General features: G+C 37.8%; 1 protein-coding gene across 1 annotated transcript; it reads left to right on the top strand.

Annotated features, from left to right (window-relative positions):
- LOC131679309 (uncharacterized) lies at positions 1 to 25,275 on the top strand. The gene is made up of 4 exons (XM_058960017.1): positions 1 to 109; positions 11,652 to 12,045; positions 24,675 to 24,877; positions 24,936 to 25,275. The coding sequence occupies exons 2-4, from the start codon at positions 11,660 to 11,662 to the stop codon at positions 25,223 to 25,225; spliced, it is 879 nt and encodes a 292-aa protein (XP_058816000.1). The 5' UTR covers positions 1 to 109; positions 11,652 to 11,659; the 3' UTR covers positions 25,226 to 25,275.
- The last annotated feature ends 1,844 nt before the right edge of the window (positions 25,276 to 27,119 follow it).

Consider the following 27,119-nt stretch of genomic DNA (forward strand, 5'->3'; position numbering starts at 1 on the left):
GGCGTTAATCACAGTTTGTCGCTTGTTTAGTATACAGCATTTAAGCGGGTCCGATTAACGCCAGTAGATTGCCTTACGTAGTTTTATTTTGTACCACCAACTGTTGACGGTAAGTTGGAGACGGGGAGTGTGTTGTGATCAACCTAGTGTGCTTAGTGATAGTGAGCTTGAGAAAGCAGTGCAAATCTTTAATTAATTTAGACTAAATTGTGTCAGGAATATTCGAACTTGCAGATGTAATTAATGTTGAAATTGTTTCACTAGTCTTACAGTTATATTTTAGTTTGTGTCTGATTATCAGTAGAACGTTTGGAAATTTCAAAAAAATAGTGTATTCGATTTTTACTAATTGAAAATTTGAATCTGTCTCCTTGTGCCAACGGCAGTCGTAAAAACACCCATTATGTAAATCAGTAGAAATGGCTTCGTTTCTCCCCAATTGTGGGATATTTAAGTTTTATTCTAATCCCTGATTCTTGTTATAAATTGCCCAATTATAATAGAGTGAATTTATGTGCTTTCTTTTGCTTTTATTAATTTTTGAAGTCTTGAGTCTAAAAAATTTCTACATAGAGCTCAGGATGTTCTATGTGAGCACAAACAATTTTTTCACGTGTCTCCAATTGACTTACTTCCATCTTTGCGGCAACAAAACACTTTACTTCAAAATTCACAGTATGTAAACAATACACTTCAAAGAGAAACTGTACGAAATATGCTTAATTTCTGTCGAATGGGAAGAAAAGTAACGACTGGTTATTAGTGTTGCAATCATTTCGTGTTCACCCTTTAATCGAATAGGTTCAAACATCCGGAATTATATGAACGCTATTAATGAGTATCAATAAGGCAGCAACCGGAAGCTCTAGTAGATTGTTATTAATTTATAATGACTCTATTACAGGACAAGATGCTATTTATCGTGTAACGCTAGAAGATATTGCGGAGAAATATGATGGACTGGTTTTCTCCTCATTTACATAACTTTGGAAATCGTTTATTAGGGGTGTGTTTGAAGAAGTCGTTAGTCTAGATCCTCTGTCTTGACATATCTAAGGTATAAATCCTCGGTCCTAATATATTCCGTAGCCAATTCCTTTGCAAACGGTATCTAATTTTCGAGCTAACTTGTGAAATATTTTTTTGACTATCAAGCGCACATTAGAGGAACTTGTTCCTTGGAGACACTTGATACACTGGTCATATCGCATAAAATAACAATACATCTTCTTTGAGGGTTTATATATTACACAAGTATGAGGTTATCGAACTGATCTATTTAGAAATATAAATGAGTTTTTGTTCGTGTCTTTTATCGATTTACAATCGATTGGATAGATTTTGATGAAATTTCGTGCGTACATTTTCAATAAAGTGTATCGTTTCATTATTATACGATAAACATCTAAATTGAAGAAGTGCCAAATGCAAGTGCAATCGTGAATGTTCGATTTAGTAACATTGTTTGGGGCAGATGAAATTTGCTGAGTCACTTAGTTATTTAGATGTGAGCGAACTACAATTACTCAATAAGATGTCCTATTCAAAATCGTTCAATCTAGTAATCCAGCAATCATAGCAACGATACGCCTGCTTAGTGATAGCAATGAATAAAAATCATCACATTCAATTCCGCAAATATCAGGGGAAATTGGTCTTCATGAAAAGTGATTTTTTGCGAAGTGCAATGGTTGTGTACATTTTGCGAAGCAGTCACACGGTGGTTTCTGGTAGACCGAACCAGTGTTGCCACAATTAAATCTGTACCGGGAGTTGAAAAATCTTTTCTATCTGTACTCTTCTATAGAAAAATCCGTACCGGATTCTGTACCCACAAGGTTGTTTAAAAAAAAAATTTCTTATACATATTTTTCATTCAGGGAAATCAAACCAGACATTCTGACTCGGTTGTTTTATTTGAGCTGGAATTCCGCAAGAAACCAGTTAGAATTCCGTGTGAGTTTGACTGGGTAATATCAATATCAGCTCCAGCTCAAATTTTCGCTGCCACTTTGTTTGTAGCCAATGGTGGCCAACAGAGTAGCGGCAAGAAGCTGAGATGGGGCTGGTAATATCAATAGGATACGAGAAACCTGCATGGAATTCAAATGGAGCAGGTCAGAGTAAATGTATGCACTCCGAGAAGATTCGCTAGGCTTTCACTTAGACATCATCCCTTTGATTTGCTGGAAGCAGGTTTCTCGCCTATCGCATTCTAATGTCAGCTTCAGTTCAAGCTCAATCAGTACCAGCTCCTTTTCAAATTCTTGCCCTCACTGCTGCCTAAGAAAACGTTTACCTGCTGTTTACTGGGTTCAGGAGCGGATCCAGAAATAAAATTCGGAGGGGGTCCGAAATTTCGATTTTGAAATGCTCATTGTACAATACGTAATATCTAATACCCATATTTAATTAAAATAAGATTTGTTTTTCGAATTTGGTTTGAAATGATTTTGAATTTAGAACGAATTTTTAATAGAAACTTTTTTTAAATTACTCAAGAATTTAAAAAATTTCGGGGGGGGGTCCGGACCCCCAGGACCCTCCCCCTGGATCCGCCACTGACTGGGATGCATCGCACACTTATTTATACATTCATTGTGCATGAAAAAACATATTTTAAGTCATGCAGAGCCACACATACGAGCGTTCCAAGAGTAGACGTCCAACCATTTTCACGCCAAGGAACGCCGCGGCGAACACGATAACTGTCGTTAAAGCTGTCTGATACGGGAGATTCAATAAGTTTTGAGAAGCTTAGACTTGTAGTTAGTCGATGAACCACAAAAATAGAAAAAAGTTTAAGTTTCGGAAAATGGCTGCATGAAAACCGAAAAATCTCATATTTTATTGTAAAACTCGCTTACTTTTCTTCAAAATAATATAAAGAACATTTGTTTATACAGTTTTCTATGGTTCATCGACAGATTACACATATTATGCATTCTCATAAAAAAATCAAGTCAATTCGTTAATTAGTTTTTGAGTTATCGTGTTCGCCAATTTGGAAAAACGCGATTGTGAGAAAAACGTTATTAAAAGGTGTTCCACATCAAATTGCATCACGGGAAAATCGCTGTAGAAAATGATCCATTGGGTATTTTCTCTTTAATTTGATTAGAAGTAGTTTAGAGTGTATTGTTTACACTGTATTTTTATTACTGTCAGTTTTTCGAAAATTATTGCCGATAGATTGAAATCTGTGTGTGTTATAGCAAATCTGCGCGAGGAATGCATGGCTGCTTAAAGCAAAAGAAGTTCAACGTGGCCACCGATATTGCGGGAGACTATTGTAGTGGTTCAATATAAACAATTAAGCGGATAAAAAACAAGTTGATTTTTTGCCCACTATACCAGACGCCATTTGATAATTTTTTCACAGTATACTGCCCCAAAGTTGCTGCAATTTTTGCTGCTTATGATTCTGATGCGATCATTCCTTGATTTACCAAGACAAGAGAATTGAATTCTGCTACCAAATCATATCTACTAGCTAAGAAGGTTAATTTTAGTCTATTTGCACGCACTAGACTAATTTCTACTGCTTTGTTGCTTATCCACTGCACAAATGATACAATAGTGTGAAAGGTGCCTCTTCTGCGGGAATTACCATTGCGACTGTTTTCAAACAAATTCGAATTAGAACAAATGTGCGTTGTGTAGAACTGTTCTAAAAGGGTATAATAGCATCAATAGGGGAGACTGAGGAGACTTGATCTCCTTTTTTATTTTTCAGTCCAAATCCGTGGAATAATAAAAAACTTTGTATTTTTTTGTAGTTTTATATTGTTTCTAGGGATGACTAATAATCATAAAAAAATACATGGAAATATTATACTGGACATGAGCTATGAGTATTTCTGGAAAACAACAAAAAAAATGGAAAATTCTTAGATTAGTGGAGACTCGATCCCTAATTTGGGGACACTTGATTCCTTTATGAAAACGTGTTTAAAATAGCATGTAGGGTAATAAGCCTATTTTTGCCCTGTTTCTACTATCATCCTACCCATCTGAAGCCTTTGGTTAAAGCAGCGTCTGCCATCTTTGCTCAACGTATTGACTCAAATGGTATTGCGATAATGGGGGTACTCGATTAGAGATTTTGCTGCGCTCAAACAGAAGATTTTCACCATTCTCAAGACAATTTTGTTATTATATTGGCTCTTAATAAGAGGCGAATGACCTTAACGTTAAAACCTCTATAATCGAAATAAAAAAATGGACCTTAATAACAAATCAAAGAAGCTGACATAATTAAATTATTGTAATAATGTGGTACCCTTCTTAATAGTGCAAAAACTGGTACATTACCCCATTCAATTTTATAAATGGATTGTAGTATTGATTAAATTGTTATGATTAGATATTGTTATTTTTGTTACTACATATTACGCATCTCTCACCTGATTTTTTACGAATTCCCCAAATCTCCGTGCAATTATTTTATTATGGTTGAGGAACGTCAAATGTGGGATGAATGGTTGCTACGTATACTGTAGTAAACAATTACAGTTATGTTTCTTTACGATGAAGCGTTCATTTTTGACATTTTTTTATGACAACAATGACTTCAATTGTTCTGGTGTGAATTTGGTTATTTTCAGTGGAGTGTATGAAGTATGGCGAAGGGGATCAAATCTCCACGAATTTGAAGGGATCAAGTGAACCCATAGCATATATTTCAGCAAACTTTAGTAAAAATATAGTTGAACAAAAGAATCAGCTCAATCATAACGTATTCATATAATTGACATTCTCCTGTAATTCTGTATGCAAAAGTAGAGTATGTAGTGGCTGATTTTATAAATTTTATAAAAGTTTGAAAATTTGAAAAATAAATCTTCTTCAGTTCTTCTGAGACTTTTTTTTAAATCGGTAAAAATTCGGTTACACAAAAGTCCAATTTCTTTTTTCTGTGTTAATGAAATTTATGTTTAGATAAAACTACGCAACTTTATAGTATATTCGATTAATGTATTCTGATCCGCCTTTGAGTTACAATGATGGGATCAAGTCTCCCCGGGGATGAAGTCTCCTCAGTCTCCCCTAATTTAGCCGAGGCTGGAAGCATAATTGTGAAGATGATTCCTGTGTATAAGGATGATGATGAAATCGAGGAACATTGATTTGAGTCGCGCGTTAACTTGGAGGTCTTTAAAGGAATCATGTCGAAATAAGGAGAAGTGCAGTGGCGGATCCAGGGGGTAAGGACCCCTTCCGAACATTATCAATTTAAAATTAGTTCGAATTTCATATTAGTTTTAAACTCAATATCTTTTCAAACCAAATTTGGCCACCAATACTGGTTTTTATTAAATGAGGTTTTTACGTATTGTGCATTGTACGATGTTCATTTTAAAATTTCAAACCCCTGCCGATTTTTTTTCTGGATCCGCCGTGGAGAAGTGGAATCCATTATTTGACGAATCAGTAGCGACTGGCTTAAATGGTACATTCCCCATGATGATTGGAGATTTGTGCTCTTTCTGCTTTTCCACCATTTCCATGATGGGATGGATTGGGCAAGTGGTCAGGGGCCGTTCATATATACCATGTGGACAAAAAACCTTCGTTTTTGACCCCGTGGACAGTTGCTGTACCCCTACACTTCCCTACGATGTTCAAGTGGACTTTCCAATTTTTTTCGGTTGATTTAATAAAATGTGTTTTCAGAAAATTCTCCTGTGTTTCACTACTGTGGTGAAGAAGGACTTAATGAAAAGCGTCCAAACTTCAACTACAGTCTTTTGTGAATTTTTGAACGAAATATCTAATTTCTGATCGATGTTATCTTTTATATTTAAGTTTAAAGATTCATCACAATAACACAAAATAAAAGTAACCTCGTAATTTTAACCACAAGCTTTCAAATTCGAAATTAGTGGGATTTGACCAAGTTGCAGAAGATTGAATCAAGTGATTCAGATTTTATTCCGCACGATTCCTTCTGATTTGTTTGATAATCGTTGCCATCGATGTTTTCAATTTTCACGCAGTCTGACTATCACAAAATCTTGAAAAAAAATTCAACGAAAACGCGCACAGCAATGACGATATACATTTGCTCCATTTTCTTGTAAAAGACAAAAATATACCCATGCTCCCACCCCCTCCCCAAGGACAAGCGCGGAATTTCACGTGACCCCTCCCCTCCCCTGAATTGTCGTGGTATGTGGATGGTCTCTAAGGTTAGGGGTAAGTAAAATAACGACATAGAACAATTAAAACAATGCATTCTGCACCCCTGGAAGGATACTGAACGATATGCAAGTGCTACAATAACAGAAATAAAACTTCCAAGCCTCCGAGGGATTTAGAATTTTTATTTAAACGGTGAGCGGATATATCAACACCCCCGAGGGGATATTGAGATAACAGAACGACAACACACCCGAAGAGAAATTGTCATTCAAAAATGGCTTAAACTATAGCTCTTTACCACACTGGGTTAAGAACAATAGAATATCCTTGAGTTTCAGCTCTCTGTACATAGGTTGTTCTATGTACGGAGAACCAAAAATCCGGATACGAAATTGCATTACTGTAGGGAAGTTTCATATAAATTGGTATGAAGTTCCGTTATCGGATTCACAAAGATCACACGAATAATATTCAGCACGCTGAATAGTAGCCATGTGATAAATGAGTTTGCAATGTCCAGTCAGCACCCTGACTAGAAATCTGCAATTGTGCTTGGAAAATGTAACAAATACTTTGACATTTTCGGACTCATATCAGGCAGAAAAGTCTTTGTACCCCTGCAACCTAGCCGACAAGCCCTCATTGTAGATGTCCCATTTCGTAAATTGGGGATTACGATATGTGACGATATCTAGCGGAACGTTTAAATGACCAATGACGATGTATTTGTGCTCATATAACGACGGTTCGTGCTCGTTCGGTACTCATGCATAATACTGTCAGAGCAGAGAGTTACATTTAACACTTCTTCTCTGCCAACTCGTGCAAATGTTGGGCGATTTTGTAACGGATTACTTGTGCACACAACAGTCGACAACTTAAGCGCCACTTCCGTTAGGAAGGCTGCCGACGCATGACGATAGTCCGGCCAGAGACTCTATCCACAAGGCGGGTATGTTAAAGTGGCTCAAACACCGTTCTTACTCGGCTAATCCACCGACGAGAGCCCAAAACAATAGCCAAACCGAATAAGTTAATTGAGAAAATCTTTAGCGTAAAAATCGAACAATAAAAAAAGTAAAACGAACGAACCGCGCACTTTAATCGAGATGGTCATAAACCCTCAGGGAGATAGAGAGACACTATAGAGCGGTATAACATTTCTATTTTCCTATGGATGCGTTTTCTAGTCCCGGGACGCTTAGATATAGGTACAATCTTGGTCTGTCTCTCTTAGCTTCTAAACCTGACCTGATAAGATCCAGTTCGATGACGATCGTTTCCTTCCCACGCTGACGATGCAATTTCGGTCGTACTTACTGCTCGCTTAGTGACTCCACGCACGACCATGCGCGTGCAACATATCGCCCAGTTCTGCCTAGCGGTTGACGATTTACCTGGACGACGAGGGTGCCCGTGGGATGGCAATGAGCACGAGAATTTGTCGGACTGTTCTCCGTCGTATACGCCCGACGGAATGCTACCTACGAGGTACCGTCTTAACGTCACAGGATGGTGAATTTGGAGACGTTCTATCGGCGCGTAATTGCTGCTAGGCGGTGATTGGCTGGCTGGCGGGTTTTCCGATCTGCCCAGGCTGAAGTTGGCTGGGTGGTGCTCCCAGAGAAAAACCCACGTTGAGCGGGTTGCCTACCTGTTCAACGGTTATCATTAACAGAAGTCTCATTTCGCGACATTTACAATTTTACCTGATTTGTATCACTAGGGTTGCTCAGTGATCAATCGGTAGGGGTTTTAAACATACTATTTCAGCCTTTTTGATCAAGAGGGCCTAGAAAAGATCACTGGGTTATACCTACAGCACGTGGTGGCTTTTGTCGTCTACTTACGATCTACCTACAGCATCTGTACACTAAATATGCTGCCTTCTTAGTCTTCTAACTAGTATTCGCTTCAGTTTTTAATTAAATATTTGCTTCAAATCTTCTCGTGTGAACTTTCTTCAACTTTCAATCTGATATCTTTTGGTCACACGTTTCGCACTTATCCCCAACTGATGGCTTCAGCAATCTCTTTTAAAGTGAGAACAAATACCTTTTTGGTATAGTGGCGTGATTTCCGAAACACAAAAGAGTTGCCCATCTCCCTCACTCTGTCTGGCAAGTCTACCCTACGTGATCGTTTAGATCCTCGTTGGAGTTATTCTCTTGGTGGTTCATCGGGTGGAAAAGGCAAAGGAGGGTGAGGTGGAGCCTTACGTGTTAAGTTAAACTTTTCCGTGAGCCGCAGCTTTCCCGCTGACGGAGAGATGGCGCAGTAAGCAATGCTGTCAGTGTGATACCGACTGGGATATTCTATCTCGTTACAATTTTCTATATTAAGTATGTGCAGATTTGTACTGCTTCAGGGGAGCGTCAGGTGTAAAGTGCTCAAACCGAAAGTCATTTTGTTTTACGATTTTGAAGGCAAGGTAACAATGGATCTTGTGTGTAATGTTGAGATCTATTTATACAGTCATTATGTACGAAAAAAAAAAATTTCAGTCACGCAGTACCATACATACGTGCGTTCCAAGAGTAGACGTCGAACCATTTCCACGTCGAGGCGGGCACGATAACTCTTGATAAAATTGTCTAACATAGGAAATTCAAAAAGATTTGTGAAGCTTTTACTTGTAGTAACTCGATGAATCAAAAAAATTAGAAAAAAGTTCGAGTTTCTGAAAATGGCTTGAAGAAAACCGAAAAATCTTTTATTTTACTGTAAAATTTGCTCACTTTTGTTCAAAAGAATAGGAAAAAAAAATTTCTGTGGTTCATGGACAGGCTACATATTTTGAGCATTTTCACAAAAAAATCAAGTCGATTCGTTGACTATCGTGTTTGCCAATTTGAAAAACCTGGTTTCAAGAAAACGCTACTAAAGGGTGTCCCAAATCAAATTGCATCACAAAAAAAAAACGCTCGCCTATTGGGTATTTTCTGTTGAAAATTGGGGTAGGATTAGTTTAAAATGTATTATTTACACCATATTTTTGGCGCCCTAAGTTTTTCGAAAATTTTTGGCGATAGATTGAAATCTGCGTGTATTATAGCAAACACGCACGAGAAGTGCAAGGCTGTTTGAAACAAAAGAATTTCAGCGTGGGCATCGAGATTGTGGGAGACTATTCTAGAGGTCCAATACCAACAATTAAGCCGATAAAAATGAAGTCGATTTTTTTGCCCAATACACCAGACGTCCTCTTTAAGTATTCCATCAATTCGGCGCCTCTCAAATTGGTATCTGAGCTGTCCCAAATTATGTGGTGGGCATTTGCATCACTGCCGCTCATGAGGCGAAACCCATTTCTACCACACTATGATACAACCCTTTTGAAATCATCAGAAGGTGATGGTTAATTATGCGGCAAATATGCCGAAACAATAGACGTATTTCTTGTTTACGTTGTCAACAGTCATATTTAACGTGACAGCACAAATATCGCGAGTTGTGAGGTCGGATATAAGACATGTGTCAATAGTATTATTCGCAAGTATACGAACACGAAGCATTGCACGTGGATTTGTCATGCCATTTTTGTTGAAAGCTACGAAGACAGGGTTAAGTAGCTTTTGAACATAGAAGTTTCCTTTATGGAAATGCGGTTCTTGTACCAAATCTGTGTAAGCTTTTCCTTGCTGTACGTTTATGCTGAAGATTAATTTGTGCTACTCTAGCCAAAGTCTATACATTTCATCATCAGCACTTCTTGTATGGTAACTAGATGATACCAAGCACGTTGGCTTATAATCGCCTATAGCGAACCCCGAAATGGGCATTAGGGACATGACCATCATTTGAATTCCACGATTTACGAAGAAACAAACGTCCATTGTGTCAGAGATTCGCGTAAGACAGCACACTCCGTGCGCGACTGGCATATTTTAGTCCTGCCAGCCATTCAGTCCTTGGCACGGAGAAACACCTTAACTTGAGGACTCCTGTTTTCAATCGTCTCTTAATTCCAACGTTGTCACTTGCAACCAGGTGCTTGAAGTTATTTTTCAAAATGAATCATTCGGCTTGCGCTAACGTGTTGAATGATATTAATACTGCATTGCGAAGATGATGATACTGAAGGCACGCGACTTCCGTAAGCTTAAGCTGCATTTGCACCTTCAGAAGAGCTTCTCTAAAACTCGGTCGTATTGAGAAAAATTTAAAGTCACCAGCTTTTTCGTTAACTTTACTCATGATGCCAAGAATAATCCGATTTTCTCCTTTGTTCTCGAGACAATGCACACTAGATCCTTAAACCTGTTGTTCACTTGGCTCGATTGTAGCTCTGGCTCTGGCAGAAGTAGAAAGTAGACTGTTAGAAGAAGTTAATAATCTTTTAGCGAAGTGATTAATGTGTAAGTTTTGAATGTGGTCTAACAGCGCATGGTGGTGTATCAGTAGTCGATCCTCACGAGCTATAGATTTTTATGAAAATTTATTTTTCTACATGCAGATAAAATCCTCGGGCTACATCCGAGTGAATAGTAAATTGCATTCGACTAAACAACTCCTTCCATCAAAAAGGTATTTGGCTGAAATACTTTTTGGCTAACCTTTTTCGACCGTTTAGTATTTAGCCCAATTGCGTTCGGTCTAACGAGGATCCACCACTGGCTTCGACTGAAGGATTGGATTATATAATATATTCATTGTTATTTTCTTTTTTTGAACCTCAACATTTGATTTAGACTTCTTCAATAACTAAGCTATATTTTGATGCTGAGAAACATACCAACATCAGAAATCCCAATAAGACACTGAAAAACAGTTATCAACTAATTGATTTTATTGACGTCACACCGCTGAAGCACCATTTGTTTTGTCGATCCATTTAAAATCCGGCAAATATGTATAATGGCACGACATTAACCGGTTGAACTTGAACCGGTGAACGGCACCGTCACCGATGCCCGCTGGGGAAGCGGTTTTTAACCTTTGAATATGTAATAAGCTTACAGCTAGCGGTCAAATTTAACAGTAATTCTTTGTTGTCGAGCGTCCATAATACGTGTGAAAATAGGTTCCCATCGCTCTACGGTAAATATTGCACATTTCTCCGAATTGGCATCGCAAACACACCGGATCCGGTCCGTTGTGTCCCTCGAAGTCTCAATTAGGCAAGCTCAATTAGCGAGTACATGGCGATAGGACGCCAAAATGGCTGCAAGAGAATTTGCCAATTCACCGTGAATGCCCGCCGTTGACAGTTTCAGGTCTGCGTTGACTCGTGCGACTGTGAACAAGGGAACAAGTCACGCTGCCGTCTGTGTACTATCATTAGCATCTCATCAGCTCTATTATGTACGCATCCACGATTAGAAACGAAACTATATACCTGGGGTGTGATTAGCGATAGTTGGTTGTACCCGAGTTCTGAATGAGTGGGTTTCCCCTTTTATTCGACTCATTGTTGACTGTTTTGACGAGAGATAATTTCCGTGCAAGTCTGTTTTGAAAGTTGATGATTCTAACGGTTATATATTTTTACATTTTTTTCCTCATAGATTTCATCATGAAGTTCTTAATTGTGGCCGTGTTGGCACTGGTTTCCATTGTTTCCGTCCAGTCCCAGAATAAGTACACCACTAAATACGACGGAGTCAATTTGGATGAGATCCTGAAGTCCGACCGGCTGTTCAACAACTACTACAAATGCCTGATGGATCAAGGCCGTTGTACTCCAGATGGAAACGAACTTAAGCGGGTGTTGCCCGATGCACTGAAAACCGCATGTGAAAAGTGCAGTGAAAAGCAGAAAGAAGGCACCGAAAGGGTTCTCCAATATCTAATTACAAACCGACCCAAGCAGTGGGCTGCTCTGCAGCAGAAGTATGACCCCGATAATGTATACGTCAATAGTTACCGTGAAGAAGCTAAGAACCGTGACATCAAGGTGTAAGTCGCAGCATAACCCTTGGACTGAGACTGCGATGAGCACCAACAATGCCATCGAATGAACAAAACCCATCCTTAAAAAAAGTCCTCTAATTACTTAGTAGTGTTTCGTCGAAACTTGTCCCACCAGACCTGCTTTTGATACTTTCAAAATGGCTCCGCCAAAAAAAAAAATGACAATACAAACAATTTCGTAATCTTCTTTTATCTGTGATCGAACCTCAAATGTACGAATGACGTGTCAAGGGTTGTGACCCGCTGCTGCAATTGGCCATAGTACATGTAAACACAATAAATCATAGCCGTCGGTAGGGCAACGCCTACTTGACATAGAAACGACGAGCGAGCTCCGCCGCCGTCGACCATCAGGCGCAGAGGTTGAGTGATTGAACTTTACAACCCTGCAATCATTGTCACTGTCAGTGACTGACGAAAAGCAGCACAGCAGCAGCGGCACCCACCCAGCTCCCTAGAATTGCGCAAAATCGAAACTCGTGGCTTTCCACTGGTGAAGTGTACGGCCGGGTGCAGGAGGAAGGTGCATTTCACAAACTGGTCAGCGCAACGTTGTTATAGTCAGCTATTAATTTTGTAAGAATACGAGAAATAAATAACTTTTTGAATAACTGTTTTGTTGGTTTGATTCTAGAAGAATTCACATAAAACCGATCCATGTTATCGAAACGAATTTCACCCACCAAGTAGTTTGACTTGACAGTTATTGTTCGGGTTAAACGGTTAGATAGATTTATCACACTCAAGATCGATCGAGTGTAGGCGGTCAAACACCGGTAAAGTGCAACAGTAAAAAACCCCAACAAATCACACCATGGAACCGAACTTTGCACTTTTTCGATTTGCCATCAATGGAGGCCACCGGTTGTCTTCTGGGGGTGAAACCGGTTCCCCGTCTTCATGAACAAATGCAGGTCGGTAAAACGTCAGACGATATCTGTCTTTATGTAAAGTATCTTGTTTTTATCAATCTTCTTGTGTCTGCTTCTTTTCCACTCTCGACGTAACGAACATTAGCACGCGACGACAGAAGGCCGTCTGCCGCACCGCGCCGTTGCTTCGCTAGCCTACCGCGAGCCAAAGATTACATAATATCGAAGACTCCATATCAAGAAGACTGATATCTCTTTCCTTCCCCCATACAAACGAGAAGCGACAGAGGTTACAGCGCCTCTATTGGAAGAAGGGAGGAAGCTTTATGTAAAAATGTATATGTGTGTGTGCATCACTATGGAAAGTACCACCTTTACCCGCAAGTGGCGTTGCTGTTACTGTCCCCGGATTCTGGACAGAGTTGCCAGTCTTCTTGATATGGAGTCTTCGATAATATGTATGCTCGTTTTGCCCTCTACATGTACTTCGGCGATGGTATGATGGGCCGACATCACAAACCGGTCGTCACGTGAGTTGCAGGGATGAAGGTGTGGGTTTTTCCCATGTTCAATGTCGATGACAATTTAAAGATTTGAGTGCATAGTTAAGGGACAATGTAGCTAATCAATATTGAATGTCAAACTGGTCACCTTTCTTATTAAGGTGGTACTCTGCTCTCGAGGCCCGAAATTGATTTGTTTTTTTTTTTGGGAAAAATTTAAGAAGGAAGAAAGAAGATTTTTAATTTTTATTTTTCATTTTGAAGCTACATGTTTTGATTTTTAAATTTTAATTTTGAAGACCATAAAAAACATTGGCGACCTCTAAACGTCATTGATAGCATAGATATTGAAACTGCTGCCGAGTAAGATTTTTCATAATAGTATTGCTCCGATTTAATTTTTTTTATTTATTCAGTAAATATACTGCTATTTTTCCCATGACAGATTTGCAAAATTTTGGCATGCTTCTATTTTTATAGTTTTTAAAATGTTCTAAAATGACGTAAAAATTAAAAAATTTGAAACCGGTAAAAATTTTACGATTTCCAAAATAAAAAAAAATTGTCACGGGAAAACAGAACGGAATGTTTACTATATAATTGAAAACAATTGAAATCTTGATCAGTCGCAGTTTCAATCAACGTCAATGTAATCAATGACGTTGCAATGTCGCCAATATTTCTTTTTTCTGGTTCTCAAAATTAAAATTTAAAAGTCAATACATGTGGCTTCAAAAAATAGAAATCTGAAATCTATACAGTAGATAATTTGCAATTTATTCTCCGAAAATAGCTCAATTTCGGGCCTTGAGAGCAGAGAATCCCCTTAAAGAAAAGTAATGAAGCCCTTGCCAATTTGAGGGGTTTCCCGATGTCCGGAAGGGTGTGCCTTTTTTACAAATCGACTTAGCTCGACGGATTCGAAAAATGACTGTCTGTGTTAGAATGACAAGAAAAATCAAAGGTTGTGTACAAGACACCACCACGGTCATCATTAAAAAAGCAGTATTTCTAGCGAACAACATGCGCGAATTTTAGATTTCTAGATTATCAATAATTTTCAAATTAACTGAAATATACAGATTGTTGTTTGTTTTCACCATCACAGATAAACTGAAACACATGTATCAATGTGGAAAAGTATGTAGTAGAACGGAACAAATGAATTCAAACAAAATTTACAATGATACGCTTTTTGATTCAACTATTTTTCTTCTATTATTGAATCATCACAAAATTAATATTGAACCGATTAATATAATTTTCAAGCGTTATTATTCTTTGGTAAAGACATATAATTGATCATCAATAAGCGAAAATGTAAATCAAGTTAATAACATAATTTTTCCAATTCAATTCAATTGGAACCATTATGTATTCGGTTTGGTGATAACAATAATGTCTTATCATTCGGATCGAATTCACAACGATTCAAACCATCCCGACATGTCTCATATGCACGGTATAAACCAGAAAATCGACATCACGCTTCCTTTGCACCATCGTCGGATGGAACTGCGAAACAACAAAATCCTTCCGGTACACACATATAAACGTTCCCACTGCGTGGTTCAAAACAAAATGAAAGATGTAACAGTAGGCTAATCTAGATAGTAAATAAAATTAGAAGAGATTATTCCTCATTAACGTTATATGTTTCAGTGCTTTGTGCTCAGATTGTGTAATCTTCACAGGTAGTAAAATTCAGTTAGTGAATGATAAGATAATGCAATATTTGAACAACATTTTCCTTAATTTTATTCACGAAATATTGCACATTAAGCATGTGACAGTGAATTTCCGCCTCGAAAAAAATCGGCGTGCAACATAACTCTACTCTACCAATCGGTTCGAAATTTTATACAGCACTCCTTCAACATAATTTCGGAGATTCGCCGTCTCTTACTTTTGATTGTTTTACTATGAAAATTTAGGAAAATACTGTACGAATTTTGAATTATTTTATGGAAATTGACTGAATAAACTCTCTGTATAGTAAAAAAATTGACACGCTGAAAACATTTTTTTTCTTATCCATCAGTACGGCGCTGATCCCGTGTGATGATAAGTTTCCTTTTCAATGGTTAAACAGAGGTCGAAAGTGAATCGACTCCCAAGACTGGTAACCCCCGATTCAAACGGTACCCAGAACTCTCAAACGATTCATTTGTAATCTTTTCCGAACCAAAACAAAATCTTTGAATCCATTCAAAATTTCTAAAGACCTGACAGAACGGCTCTCGGCTGCGACAGAAATAATAAAAATGCACTAGGACAGGATCAGCGTCTTAATGGCAAGTTCTAAGCAGGCATATGATGTTACTTGCTGCGAGTTCTTGACGAAGAGCTATAATGTCTATGTTCCCGCTCGGGAAGTCGAGATTGAAGGTGTGTGTATTTATGATAGTTTTATGCGCGAGGCTTTGTTAAAGTACGACTTGGCTGTTTTAAGGACCGGTCAGGTTAACAGGTGAAAATACTGGATTGCAAGTGATTGCATTTAGTATTAATCGCTAGGGTTAGATACACTAATCATATTCTTATCAAGTGACCTTAGATTTGCCGCGCTACACCTACAAAGTTTGTACCGAAAATCATGAACTGCCACAAAGAATTGGGTCACATAGCCATCGATTGCTGATACTGTAATACTGATCCTCTTAAAAGTGTCTTTTTTAGTATTTCTACCGACAATAAGAACATTTATGAAGCAATTGTCTGCTAAATGACCGTTCGTTGCAGTGATCGTATCTGGCGATGACTGTTGAACAATGGAACTGCAATTGTACCATCCCAAATACCGATTCTTTCAAAAAGTTTATACATAATTTTAGATTAATGTATTTGCATTACGTGAAACTTGGTGGTCGGACATTCAACTTAACATCCACGATTTTAATATTGATCATATGGATCGGGAATCAAAAAGTACTATTCTTTCTAAAAAAATGACAATCCCTCGATAACAGACATTGAAATGATTGCTCGTCAATTAAAAACCAAAAAGTAAAATAATTTGCGTAGCAATATTCCCCCAAGGTAGCGATTGAACACCGACAGCCACATTGTATCATAGAATCCCTGCCTGCACCGCGAGTAGTTTTAACACACAATCTTTGCGATAACTTTAATTTGACAATTTCGAATACGGTGCGCTCATCGTTAGCTGGTATCACTTCTGTGATGTATTAACCCTTTCATGCCCAGTTTTGCCTTTCTCATATAGAAAGGTTATGCAATCACTCTGAAAAACGTCAACCTAATCCCGGCCCGGAGGGCCGAGTGTCATATCCCATTCGACTCAGTTCGTCGAGATCGGAAAAAGTCTGTATGTGTGTGTGTATGTATGTATGTGTGTGTATGTGTGTGTGTATGTGTGTGTGTATGTGTGTGTGTGTGTGTGTATGTATGTGCGTATGTGTCAAATAATGTCACTCATTTTTCTCAGAGATGGCTGGACCGATTTGCCCAAACTTAGTCTCAAATGAAAGGTGCAACCTTCCCATCGGCTGCTATTGAATTTTGGATCGATCGGAATTCTGGTTCCGGAATTACGGGTTTCAGAGTGCGGTCACACAGAAATTTCTCATATAAACTATAGGAAAAATTAAAAATAGAATTTTTATTTTTGATGCTAAATGTGTTCAAGGTGCATGAAACGTCGAGATTTGATGCAAACTCGAAAAAAAAATTTGACTACGATTCACTTTTTTGGATTTTGGCACATTTTTGCCTTTCTCATATAGAAAGGTTATGCAATCACTCTGAAAAACGTCAACCTAATCCCGGCCCGGAGGGCCGAGTGTCATATCCCATTCGACTCAGTTCGTCGAGATCGGAAAAAGTCTGTATGTGTGTGTGTATGTGTGTATGTGTGTGTATGTGTGTGTGTGTGTATGTGCGTATGTGTCAAATAATGTCACTCATTTTTCTCAGAGATGGCTGGACCGATTTGCCCAAACTTAGTCTCAAATGAAAGGTGCAACCTTCCCATCGGCTGCTATTGAATTTTGGATCGATCGGAATTCTGGTTCCGGAATTACGGGTTTCAGAGTGCGGTCACACAGAAATTTCTCATATAAACTATAGGAAAAATTAAAAATAGAATTTTTATTTTTGATGCTAAATGTGTTCAAGGTGCATGAAACGTCGAGATTTGATGCAAACTCGAAAAAAAAATTTGACTACGATTCACTTTTTTGGATTTTGGCACATTTTTGCCTTTCTCATATAGAAAGGTTATGCAATCACTCTGAAAAACGTCAACCTAATCCCGGCCTAAATTTTTTTTTCGACTCGTTTAGGGTTTCTGAATTTTAACAGGGGCGTAGTTGATGGTTTTTCGGAGAGGGGTTACACCCCCCATCTACTGTTCGCGCCCCTCCTTTAAAAATCTCCTTAAATCACCCCTCAGACCACCACCCCATCCAGCCCTCATACTCCTCCCTTTCAACCCCATCATCTTTAAACCACCACTATATCACAAAGCATACCAATTTAAGCTGGGGAGTCGTTCGTTCATGGGACTTTCGCCCTCTTCACATACCCAGCCCCGCATGACAAAATGAGTTAGCAAGCAGATAACATTGATCTAATGCTGATTAGGCTAATGGAGTATGATATTTTTTTGTTTCAAGTGTTTCACCGTCGACACGTAGCTCATCAAGTTCGTGGCTGGCATGCCATTGTGTATAAGTGCAAAGTGTACTAAGAATGTAATGGACATTTCCACGATTATGTTGAACATAAAAAGCCTCCGTGCCATAGTTTAGAGAAATGAGAAAGGCACAATTGCACCGCTAGGTGGATTAAAACAGGTTTTTTTCTAGTGCAAGTAGGATTTTAAAACTATTTTTTCTTGAAAACGGTGGGATCAAGAAACACGAAAAGCAATTTTTCATAAAGATAGGTGCTTCCTTCGCAGTGCTAGAAGCTGCTCAATTTTTACCTTACAATGCTCAATATTAATAGAATATTAATAATAGTCCTCTTGTGTGGAAAACGTAGCCAAAGGCACTCTAAATTGATAAGTTTTGTCAGTTTTCAATAATATTGCAACAAAACGAAGATATATGAAAAATTCATTTTTCGTCGTCAACGTAAACTGTCCCTGGCAGCACTGCTCCTATGGAATGCAATCAGGCTAACTGCAATAACTTCAGTTCTAGAGCTGATCTAGATGATTGTAGCTGCTAGTACTCAAATGAAAGACAATAGTCACATTTATTAGCCTTACTTGTTTCTGTGAGCAAATCTTGCCTCAATCAAAAGTTATAGCTGTTTAAAAACGTTGTTGTCCACAAACAACATGGGCATGAATGGGTTAACCATCCGATACAAATATATATGCTTGGTAAAGCTTGTTGATCATGCGGCTGTTCTGTTCTATTTCTTCTCCATTTCTTATTGTTTCGCGAGTATTAAGCGTATAATTCTTCACTCAGAAAAACACCAAACACTAGATAGTCTATCTCATTCAATGTCTACACCTAAAAGCCGTTAAGAGCCACAGGTTGTATTAACGATTTGTATAGAGCAAGCTTCGTAAGCGTCCAATGACTACGGGACTTTAGCTGACTGCTTCGTTATCTACTAGCGACCATTTACTCTATTCAATTATTCAGATACTAGCAGCCTTCTTTTTGAAATGCACTAACGCCTCTTTCACTCCTTTGCGATCGACTCCAATAATGCCGATTTCATTCATGATTCAGCCTTGTTGGCTCTCTTGACAAAAGTTTTCAAGACGCACCTTCAAATGGGTTGTTCAAAGTAAATATTAAATGACATCGCCATGCTTCAACCGATTAAACTTATATGATATTAATATGCGAGAAAGATACATATTGCAAATAAAATCTAAACGTAGATTTCAATACTGAAAATACTTCAACTTCGAGAAAAAAGATCTCCGCGCGCACTGACAAACTGCGTTCGCATAATTCATTAACCTAGCAACAGCTTTTCTTTATTTATTTACAGTAAATACAAAGGTTCACAGATCCGTTAAAGTTTTTAAAAGGTATGTAGCAAGAACTGTATGACGTCGACTAATAATAACAAATCTGAAGATCGGTTGAATAGGTTTTCGACTATCGTGATCATGGCAAAAGTACTTTAAGAAAAACACCATTTAAAGATAATCTACACGGAAAACAAATATCACAATTTTGTGAAATGAACGTTTTACGAAAACCGTAATCCTGAAATTCTGAATAATGAACCTCGTATTCATGAAACTAATTGTGTCCAACTAATTTGCCCCGAATATACACATGGCGTAACATTCGAATCTTTGGTTGAGTTACTGTGGTTGTTCCCTGGACAAGTTTAGTTTTCCTTGTGATTCTAGGTCATAATTTGGGGATACACAGCCAACAGTTACACGATGTTCACGATATTTTTGTCATTATTAGAGTAATTCATGTTTCTGATTCCAGGATCATAGTCACGATTTTTGATATTTTTTAAATCACGTGTAATTTGATTTATGTTCATGATTTCAGGTTCTTAGTCACGATTTTCGTTATTTATATGCAGGTCATGGTGATATTTAATTCTTGAGCTTACTTTCGAATTTGGCACGTGGAGTAATGTGACTTATGTTCATGTTATCAGCGGTTTTATAGTAAAGTTGGCAATTTCACGATGATTGATTCTTGTTCTGTGAACTTTATCATGCACACGATTTGCAGCTCTATAATGTATTTTTGGTACACAGTGCAGTTTCTGTTTGCTGTTCAGACATTAGTTATCAAATGAATATCGACGTGCGAGGTCCTGAAAGTTTTCTTATATCTACTGCTCGTACTTATTACGTATGGTCGCCAGCAGCTGGACATATATGATATTTCATGAAATAGTGCATGGAACATGAATAATTCCACGAATAATACTCCAAATTTTGTGAAATAGTTCACGTGAAGATTTCATGACCTTGTTACATAAAATTGAAAATGATTAGGGATATTGTCTAAATATCACAAGCATTCAAGATAAATCGTAAATCATGTGCTAGGCATCATGAGTCAGTTCACGTATACATGAATAATATTCTAGAATTTCTTGAACAATTTCACGAGCACGAATGGCAAGTCGTGACTATTCTACTAGGAATCATGAACCAGTTCACAAATACATGAATAATATTTTATGATTTCGTGAACTATTTCACGAACACGAATGGTCAGTTGTGAGTATTATACTGGGAATCATGAACATGTTCACGAATACATGAATAATAATCAAAATTTTGTGAACTTTTTCACGAGCATGAAAATTTTAGGAATCATGAATTAGTTCACGAAGATGGAATCTATTCATGAATAAATTTCCTAGTTTCATGAAATAGTTCACGAGGAAATATTCAGACTGTTTTGATTTTGTGAACTAATGCTCCTAAATCTATGAATAAAATCTACAATCAACCTTTGGTTTTATGAACAATGTTCATAAAGTTGTGAACTAGTTCACGTACAGAAAATCGATTTGCTAATAACACGGCGGAAACCGTGATTGAATTATACAAAACAAAAATAAATTTTTCCACTAATAAAAGCGTTATGCGGGCAAAATTGAACATAATTACAAAACTTATTATTTTTGGCCATAGTCCTGTTTTCGTAACGTAAACACGTGATTGTTCCAGAATTCATAGCACATTATTCACGATTGCCGTAGATATTATGCATGCTCGTGACCATCTTTCGCTCAAAGTTTTCCATAGTTTACCATTTGCTTACAATACTTGTACAAAGTTATCTGCCCTTCGTGGTTACATAGCGTGGTATGTTTAACTTTAGTTCCGTTATGTTTGAATTGTATAGTCAAATAGGAGAGAGTCCTTTGACTCACATCCTCATCGCAAGAACACCATTGGGGTACGCGGTTATATGGCATGTAACGTTGCTTCAATATAATAATTTTCTATATGCACGAGAATCACAATTTCCAACACAGTCACATTTAACCACATGCTTTTGGTTTTTGCTAAACAAATCTTTCTGCTTAGCTCTACATGTTGAATGATATCAGTACTGCATTGGTATGTAGGTGATGATACCGAAGCTAGGTATAGGCTTTCGTAAGCTTAAGCTCCATTTTCATGTTCAGAAAATATTCCACCTCTCGAAGACTCGATTGTAAAGAAACAAATACAAAGTCAATGACTGCGGTGTTGGATCGGAGACAATGCACACTAGATCAAGAGGCAGCTAGCTGTCGTTCACTTCGCTCGTTTGTACCTCTGACTCGGGCAGAAATACTGAGCAGGTAGACAATCACTATTGTTCTTTTTTCTTTTTACTAATCGGGTAGTCGATTTCGCAATTGCTTTTTTTATTCTGATGTTCTACTGTTGTTGTTAAATGTTAATAACTGTACTGTTACAAAACAATTTACCATATCTGAATTTTCAATATGTTTTCTTCGATTGTAGAAATAGTTTTCTGTTTGATGTCGTAGTGCAATTTGTAAAAAAAATTACCAAAACATAATCATTAATCGCAACATCACAACATCAAGTTGAGTTTTAAAATCCACATACAATAGAGGAAATTTCCATTTCGCAAAGCCATGCCAGAAGGGCTTTCAGGCGAATGTAATTTTCATATCAACTTTTGAATAGGGTTAATGTGATTTGTAAACAAACTTTCTTTTGTTTTGCTGATTTCTCTTAATTTGCTATAAGTTCAAAGTAGAAAACAGTTGAAATTGCTTCTACGAAGGGTGAAGATGTGGGTTAATATATATTTTTCATGAAATTCCACTCGGAAGCAGAATAATGAGCAAAACTATTTGGTTTACAAAAATTTCCTTTAGTCCTTAAGTATTGATATTGATTTGTATTAAAATGGACAACAAGATATCGAGCCATCATCATTCACTAGTTTACGCTTAGCAATTCAACAGTCTACCCCGATGATAGACTAGAAACTAGAAACACACCGCTAGTTTACAGAAAAGCAGAATAACAGTTGTTAAAGATGAAAATGGAGCTTGAGCTTACGGTGTCTCAAATTCAACAACGTGATACTAGAAATGTAGTACTAATAACGTTCGGTATGCTCTTCGAGGCAAATCACTAGTAATGAACAACGTGTAACACGATATCGGAATATATGGACAAGGATATGACTGAAATTCGCTTACATGATTTAACGCCGCGCACCAGCTTTGAGGACATTACAAATTCATGTCGAAATACATAGAAGTGGATTTTTTTTAAGAATGAACAGCGAATGCAAATCTGCTCAAGGTATCACCTATATTCAATGAACGCTATGCACACACTCTGGTCAAACGCCGACGTGCCAGTTTCGCAACCAGATGGCACACGACGATAAACGATGCGCCAAAACTGCTAAAGTAAATGGATCTATTGCAGCACACACTAACAAATAGCCTTAGACTGCTAAATCACAGGTGGCCGATCAAACAATAATCATTTCTGACCCTTAACCAATATCCAGTACATCTAGCGAAAGAGCAACCAAAATAGAAGACGGATACACCAAGGTCACTCAGAAACACATAAAGATTAGAAAATAAACAACAGTGAAAGCCAAAGCAGCTCTAGCGACAGCGACATGGATGTACACGAGAGCGAGGGATAGGGCAAACTGAACCAGCAGCAGATGGTTAAGTTATTTCAGTATAAGAAAACATCGAAGAACAGCGTGTACTGTAATGTTCCTATATTGATTCCTTCTATGACTCCTGATTTGTAGCTAATCTGAAAAGAAACGGGCAAACCAAGCATTTTGGCTAACAAATTCCAGTCGTCGTTCAGATTTTCTGATGGTCTACTCGGCTGAGGCGACCTTTTAATTGGGATTCTTAGCATTTCACTGATTTAAGAATATTCCTCACTTAACGAAATGGAGATTCTCCTCCAATTAAAAAAATGAGTTCATCTCTCAAGGACATTTTAGCTTCATATTGGAGTTAATATTTTTAAGAAAACTGCAAAAGAAAATTAATAAAACAAGTAGCACAAATTCAAGTGGATGTCGATTCAATCACAATAATGTTGTTTTTTCTAAGTCGTTGGCCAACTGATTGAAATCCGAATCTTACTGACGACTTTATAAAGTTGGTACACCAGGCTCAATATTAGTTGAAATATCTGTAGATTTTACTCAAGGACAATTGCTCTTTGGTTTATTCGTTATAGATTTATCCAACTTTTCAAAGCGCTTAGATGTTTCTGTCCAGTTCTGCCCGGTCTATTCATTTCGTACTTTCAAACTTCCTTGATTCTGAGATATTCTTCATTCTTCCAATTCTGCAGAGATACTCAAAAACCCATCAGCGTCAACTTGGAAGCGTGCAGTACGAAGGAACTCTCACCACTGCCCATAAAGCTCAAAAGAAGCGCCTAAGCGAAACCGTTTCTCGTCAACTGCGGTTGAAGATCATTCGAAAAATCAAGGCTGATCCCACTACCTGGGATGAAACTCGATGGATTTGTTTTTGTTAACGATTAAATTTATGAGAATTTCGGCAAATCCCAGGGCATAAATTTCACAAGGCTCCTGCTCGTGGCAAGATTCCTAGAAGATTCAATTTGGGTTTCGTAACCAAATTCATAAAAATAAATGATTTGGCAAGGTATCTGTTCCTGAGGCAAGAAAACGAAAATCTTTGTAACGGGTAAGACTCTGAATTTCGAAGCGTTTTTATCATGCAGTAAGTCCTATGATGGCACCGTTATGTTTTGATCAGATATAGACAGCTGTAGTAATAGCAGGGACGTGCTACAATGGTACAACGACAATAGTGTCAAATCCTGCCTGTTGAATCCGCCATTTTGTTACGATAATGAAGCGAAAACTGAAGATAAAGGGAATAGTCACTAGCGACATTGATCGTCACTGAAGAAGATGTGTGCTGGCTGATGGAAACACCAAAAATTTTTTTTTTCGAAATAACGGTCAGTAAATGTTTTAGTTATTTTCATGAATGAATTTATATTTTATTTTACAAATTATTTGAATTGCATAGTCCAATGTCTGAATCACTCATTCGTTTGCAGCGAGTACTTCTACAAACGACCGCATTGCTTTCCCTAATTGACTTGAAATTATCCCTACTGCCGCATAGATGTCTCAGCTAATTCCCAACAGATTACGATCACGAACCGTAGATTGTACAATCAAAGCTCACTTGTTGATAAGAAATATAAAATCAGTCGCAGTTACCGAAAGATTTCAGTAAATGCCAAGTTCTCGTATCGATAAAGTTCCTTCGAAATGAACTCAAAACTAAGTTTTCTGTTGGTTGCTGTATGTTTTGCAATTGTAGTGGTAGCGGAAGAGGACTACATCACAAAATATGATAATATCGATCTGGACGAAGTGTTCAAGAGTACCCGCCTTTTAACGAACTACATGAACTGCTTGAAAAACCGCGGACCCTGCACTCCAGATGGAAAGGAATTGAAAGGTATGCTCGAAAGCGTCCTGATTTGCCATCTACTTACATATACTTTCGACATTTACAGAAAAACTTCCGGATGCACTTGAAAACGATTGCATACACTGTTCCGAGAAGCAGAAGCAGGGAGCCGACAAAGTAATTCACTTCATTATTGAAAACCTGGAGGAGGATTTTAAAGTTCTAGAATCACTGTACGACCCGACTGGGGAGTATCGACGCAAGTATCTGGACGATCGACAAAAGTTCCGACAGCCGACGAGCGAAGAAACCACCACCGCCACCATGCCGGACGTTGCGAGTTCCTCCGAGGAAGCAGTAAATGGTGAAGATCATGGCCAGTCTGGGGGACGCTAACAATTGGATAAGGCGATGAATTGCCGCCATGAAATGAGCGGATCATTATCGAAATGGGGGTTTTGTGTTGCAGTGAAACAGAGAAAACAGTTTAATTACAATTTGGTGTGAAAATCCTCTACTCGGTACCGTGCATAGCAACTGAGACTTGAGTTGAATCCTCTGTAGATTTGATGGTCATTGAATAAAGCACTTAAGCCCATGATCATAGATCGCCGACAAATTAAATCATTATTGAGCGTGCGTAGGAAAATTTCTGACCAGCTGTTATATTGCCAGACAGGCAGTTTTTTGGGTATGCAAGTTACAAAGCTAACTCGTAAACAAGTTCAAATTGTATAACAGTATGGTCTGTGAAAGGTTGAAAGCAAGTTTCTCGCTTACTGTCTGCGTACGAGTTGAAGTCTTTCCAGTGGTGTGTTCGATCGAATATCAGCGTTGATTTTATTTTCATCCCCTAAATGTTGGCAAGTATCATAGTTTCTCAGTAACTTGTGTGATAGTTTGAAAACTTCTCGGATTCCGTCCATAAACCCCTCTCCAAATCGAGATTCTTGAGTACGACCTTAAATTTGGGTAAACTAAATGTAGAATGAAATTTTCTGTGTTAGACGCAGAAAAATAATATTAAATAATATAGAGGAGCCCGGGACTATTTGGACCTACTTAAGAGAATCGCCCATTTAGGTGGATAGATGTGAAAAAAGTTACCGGTCAAAAGTCCTAATTGTTAGTTTGAAACCTCAGCTACATTTTGGTGCCATAAAAGGTTCATTTGCACCTGGCAGCGCTAGACGACGATTTTCAAACCTATACGTTTTTCCATCCTTTTACAATGTAGGGGTAATTCAGACCTCCCTACGGGGCAGTTCAGACCGTCATTTTTCTTTATTTTTTATTACATTTCTTACAAAATAAATGTATAGGATTCGCTCAAACATTGAAAACTTTTTCCGAGGCCCGGAGGGCCGAGTCTCATATACCAATCGATTCATCTCGACAAATTGAGACAATGTCTGTACGTGTGTGTGTATGTGGCTGAACCAATCATAACGAAACTAGTTTCAAATGAAAGGCCTAACGTTACCAATTGAACCATTATTTTTGTTTTTCAATATGTTGTTTACTTACTGAGATATGGCTGATGTTGTCAAAGCACAGCAGGTTTTTGGCAAATAACTTTCAAACAAAGCGAGGGGATTCCCACATGCTGCACATAAATAGAAATACCTTTCTAACAAGCTATAGATTGTTAAAATCCGTTCACGAGTGGCGGAGATATTAAACATTTTGTATTTTTATTCCTTGCAAAACTCTAGCGAAAATTTAACTCTTTTGCAAGATTTAGATTATTTATACTGGTTATGGCTCAAAAATTCTACTTAGATTAATTATAATAAGGATGTAAGGAATAAATATATTGCATAATATACCTATAAAAATAAGGTCACGGCATTAACCATCATTTGCCATTCCTCACAAGAAACAAGTTTAATAATACATCCTACACGACAAATACAATATTTGTAGTCCTGAGAAAATTTGCAAAATATTTGCATTATGGGAAAACTATAACTATTTTCAAATGTTCACACCCTCAAGATGAAAGAGGTATCCCTGCAAAACGCTACATTATGGGTAGAGAGGTGATCATTGAAAACTACATCAACTCAAATTTAATTCAGTTCTATTCAAAGTTTGTATATACACTATAATTAAGGAAATTCATGGCCCTCTCAGAAAAAAACATTTCGCTTAACTGGGAAACATAAATGTTTGACGATGAAAATTTTCATGAGACATTCCACGAGCGATATTTAAACTCTTCGTATCTTTATTTAATTTTGAATGAAACATATGCTCAAATATGTCATGAGAAAATTAAGAACACCTT

This window comes from Topomyia yanbarensis, chromosome 2, assembly GCF_030247195.1.
Source record: "Topomyia yanbarensis strain Yona2022 chromosome 2, ASM3024719v1, whole genome shotgun sequence".
Taxonomy (NCBI): domain Eukaryota; kingdom Metazoa; phylum Arthropoda; class Insecta; order Diptera; family Culicidae; genus Topomyia; species Topomyia yanbarensis.

Excerpts from the sequence above, each read along its gene's own strand:
- LOC131679309 (XM_058960017.1), top strand. The coding sequence starts at position 11,660 with ATGAAGTTCTTAATTGTGGCCGTGTTGGCACTGGTTTCCATTGTTTCC. Across the intron at positions 12,046-24,674 it reads AACCGTGACATCAAGGTGTA|TTCCTTCGAAATGAACTCAA; the intron begins AGTCGCAGCATA and ends GTATCGATAAAG. Across the intron at positions 24,878-24,935 it reads AGATGGAAAGGAATTGAAAG|AAAAACTTCCGGATGCACTT; the intron begins GTATGCTCGAAA and ends CGACATTTACAG.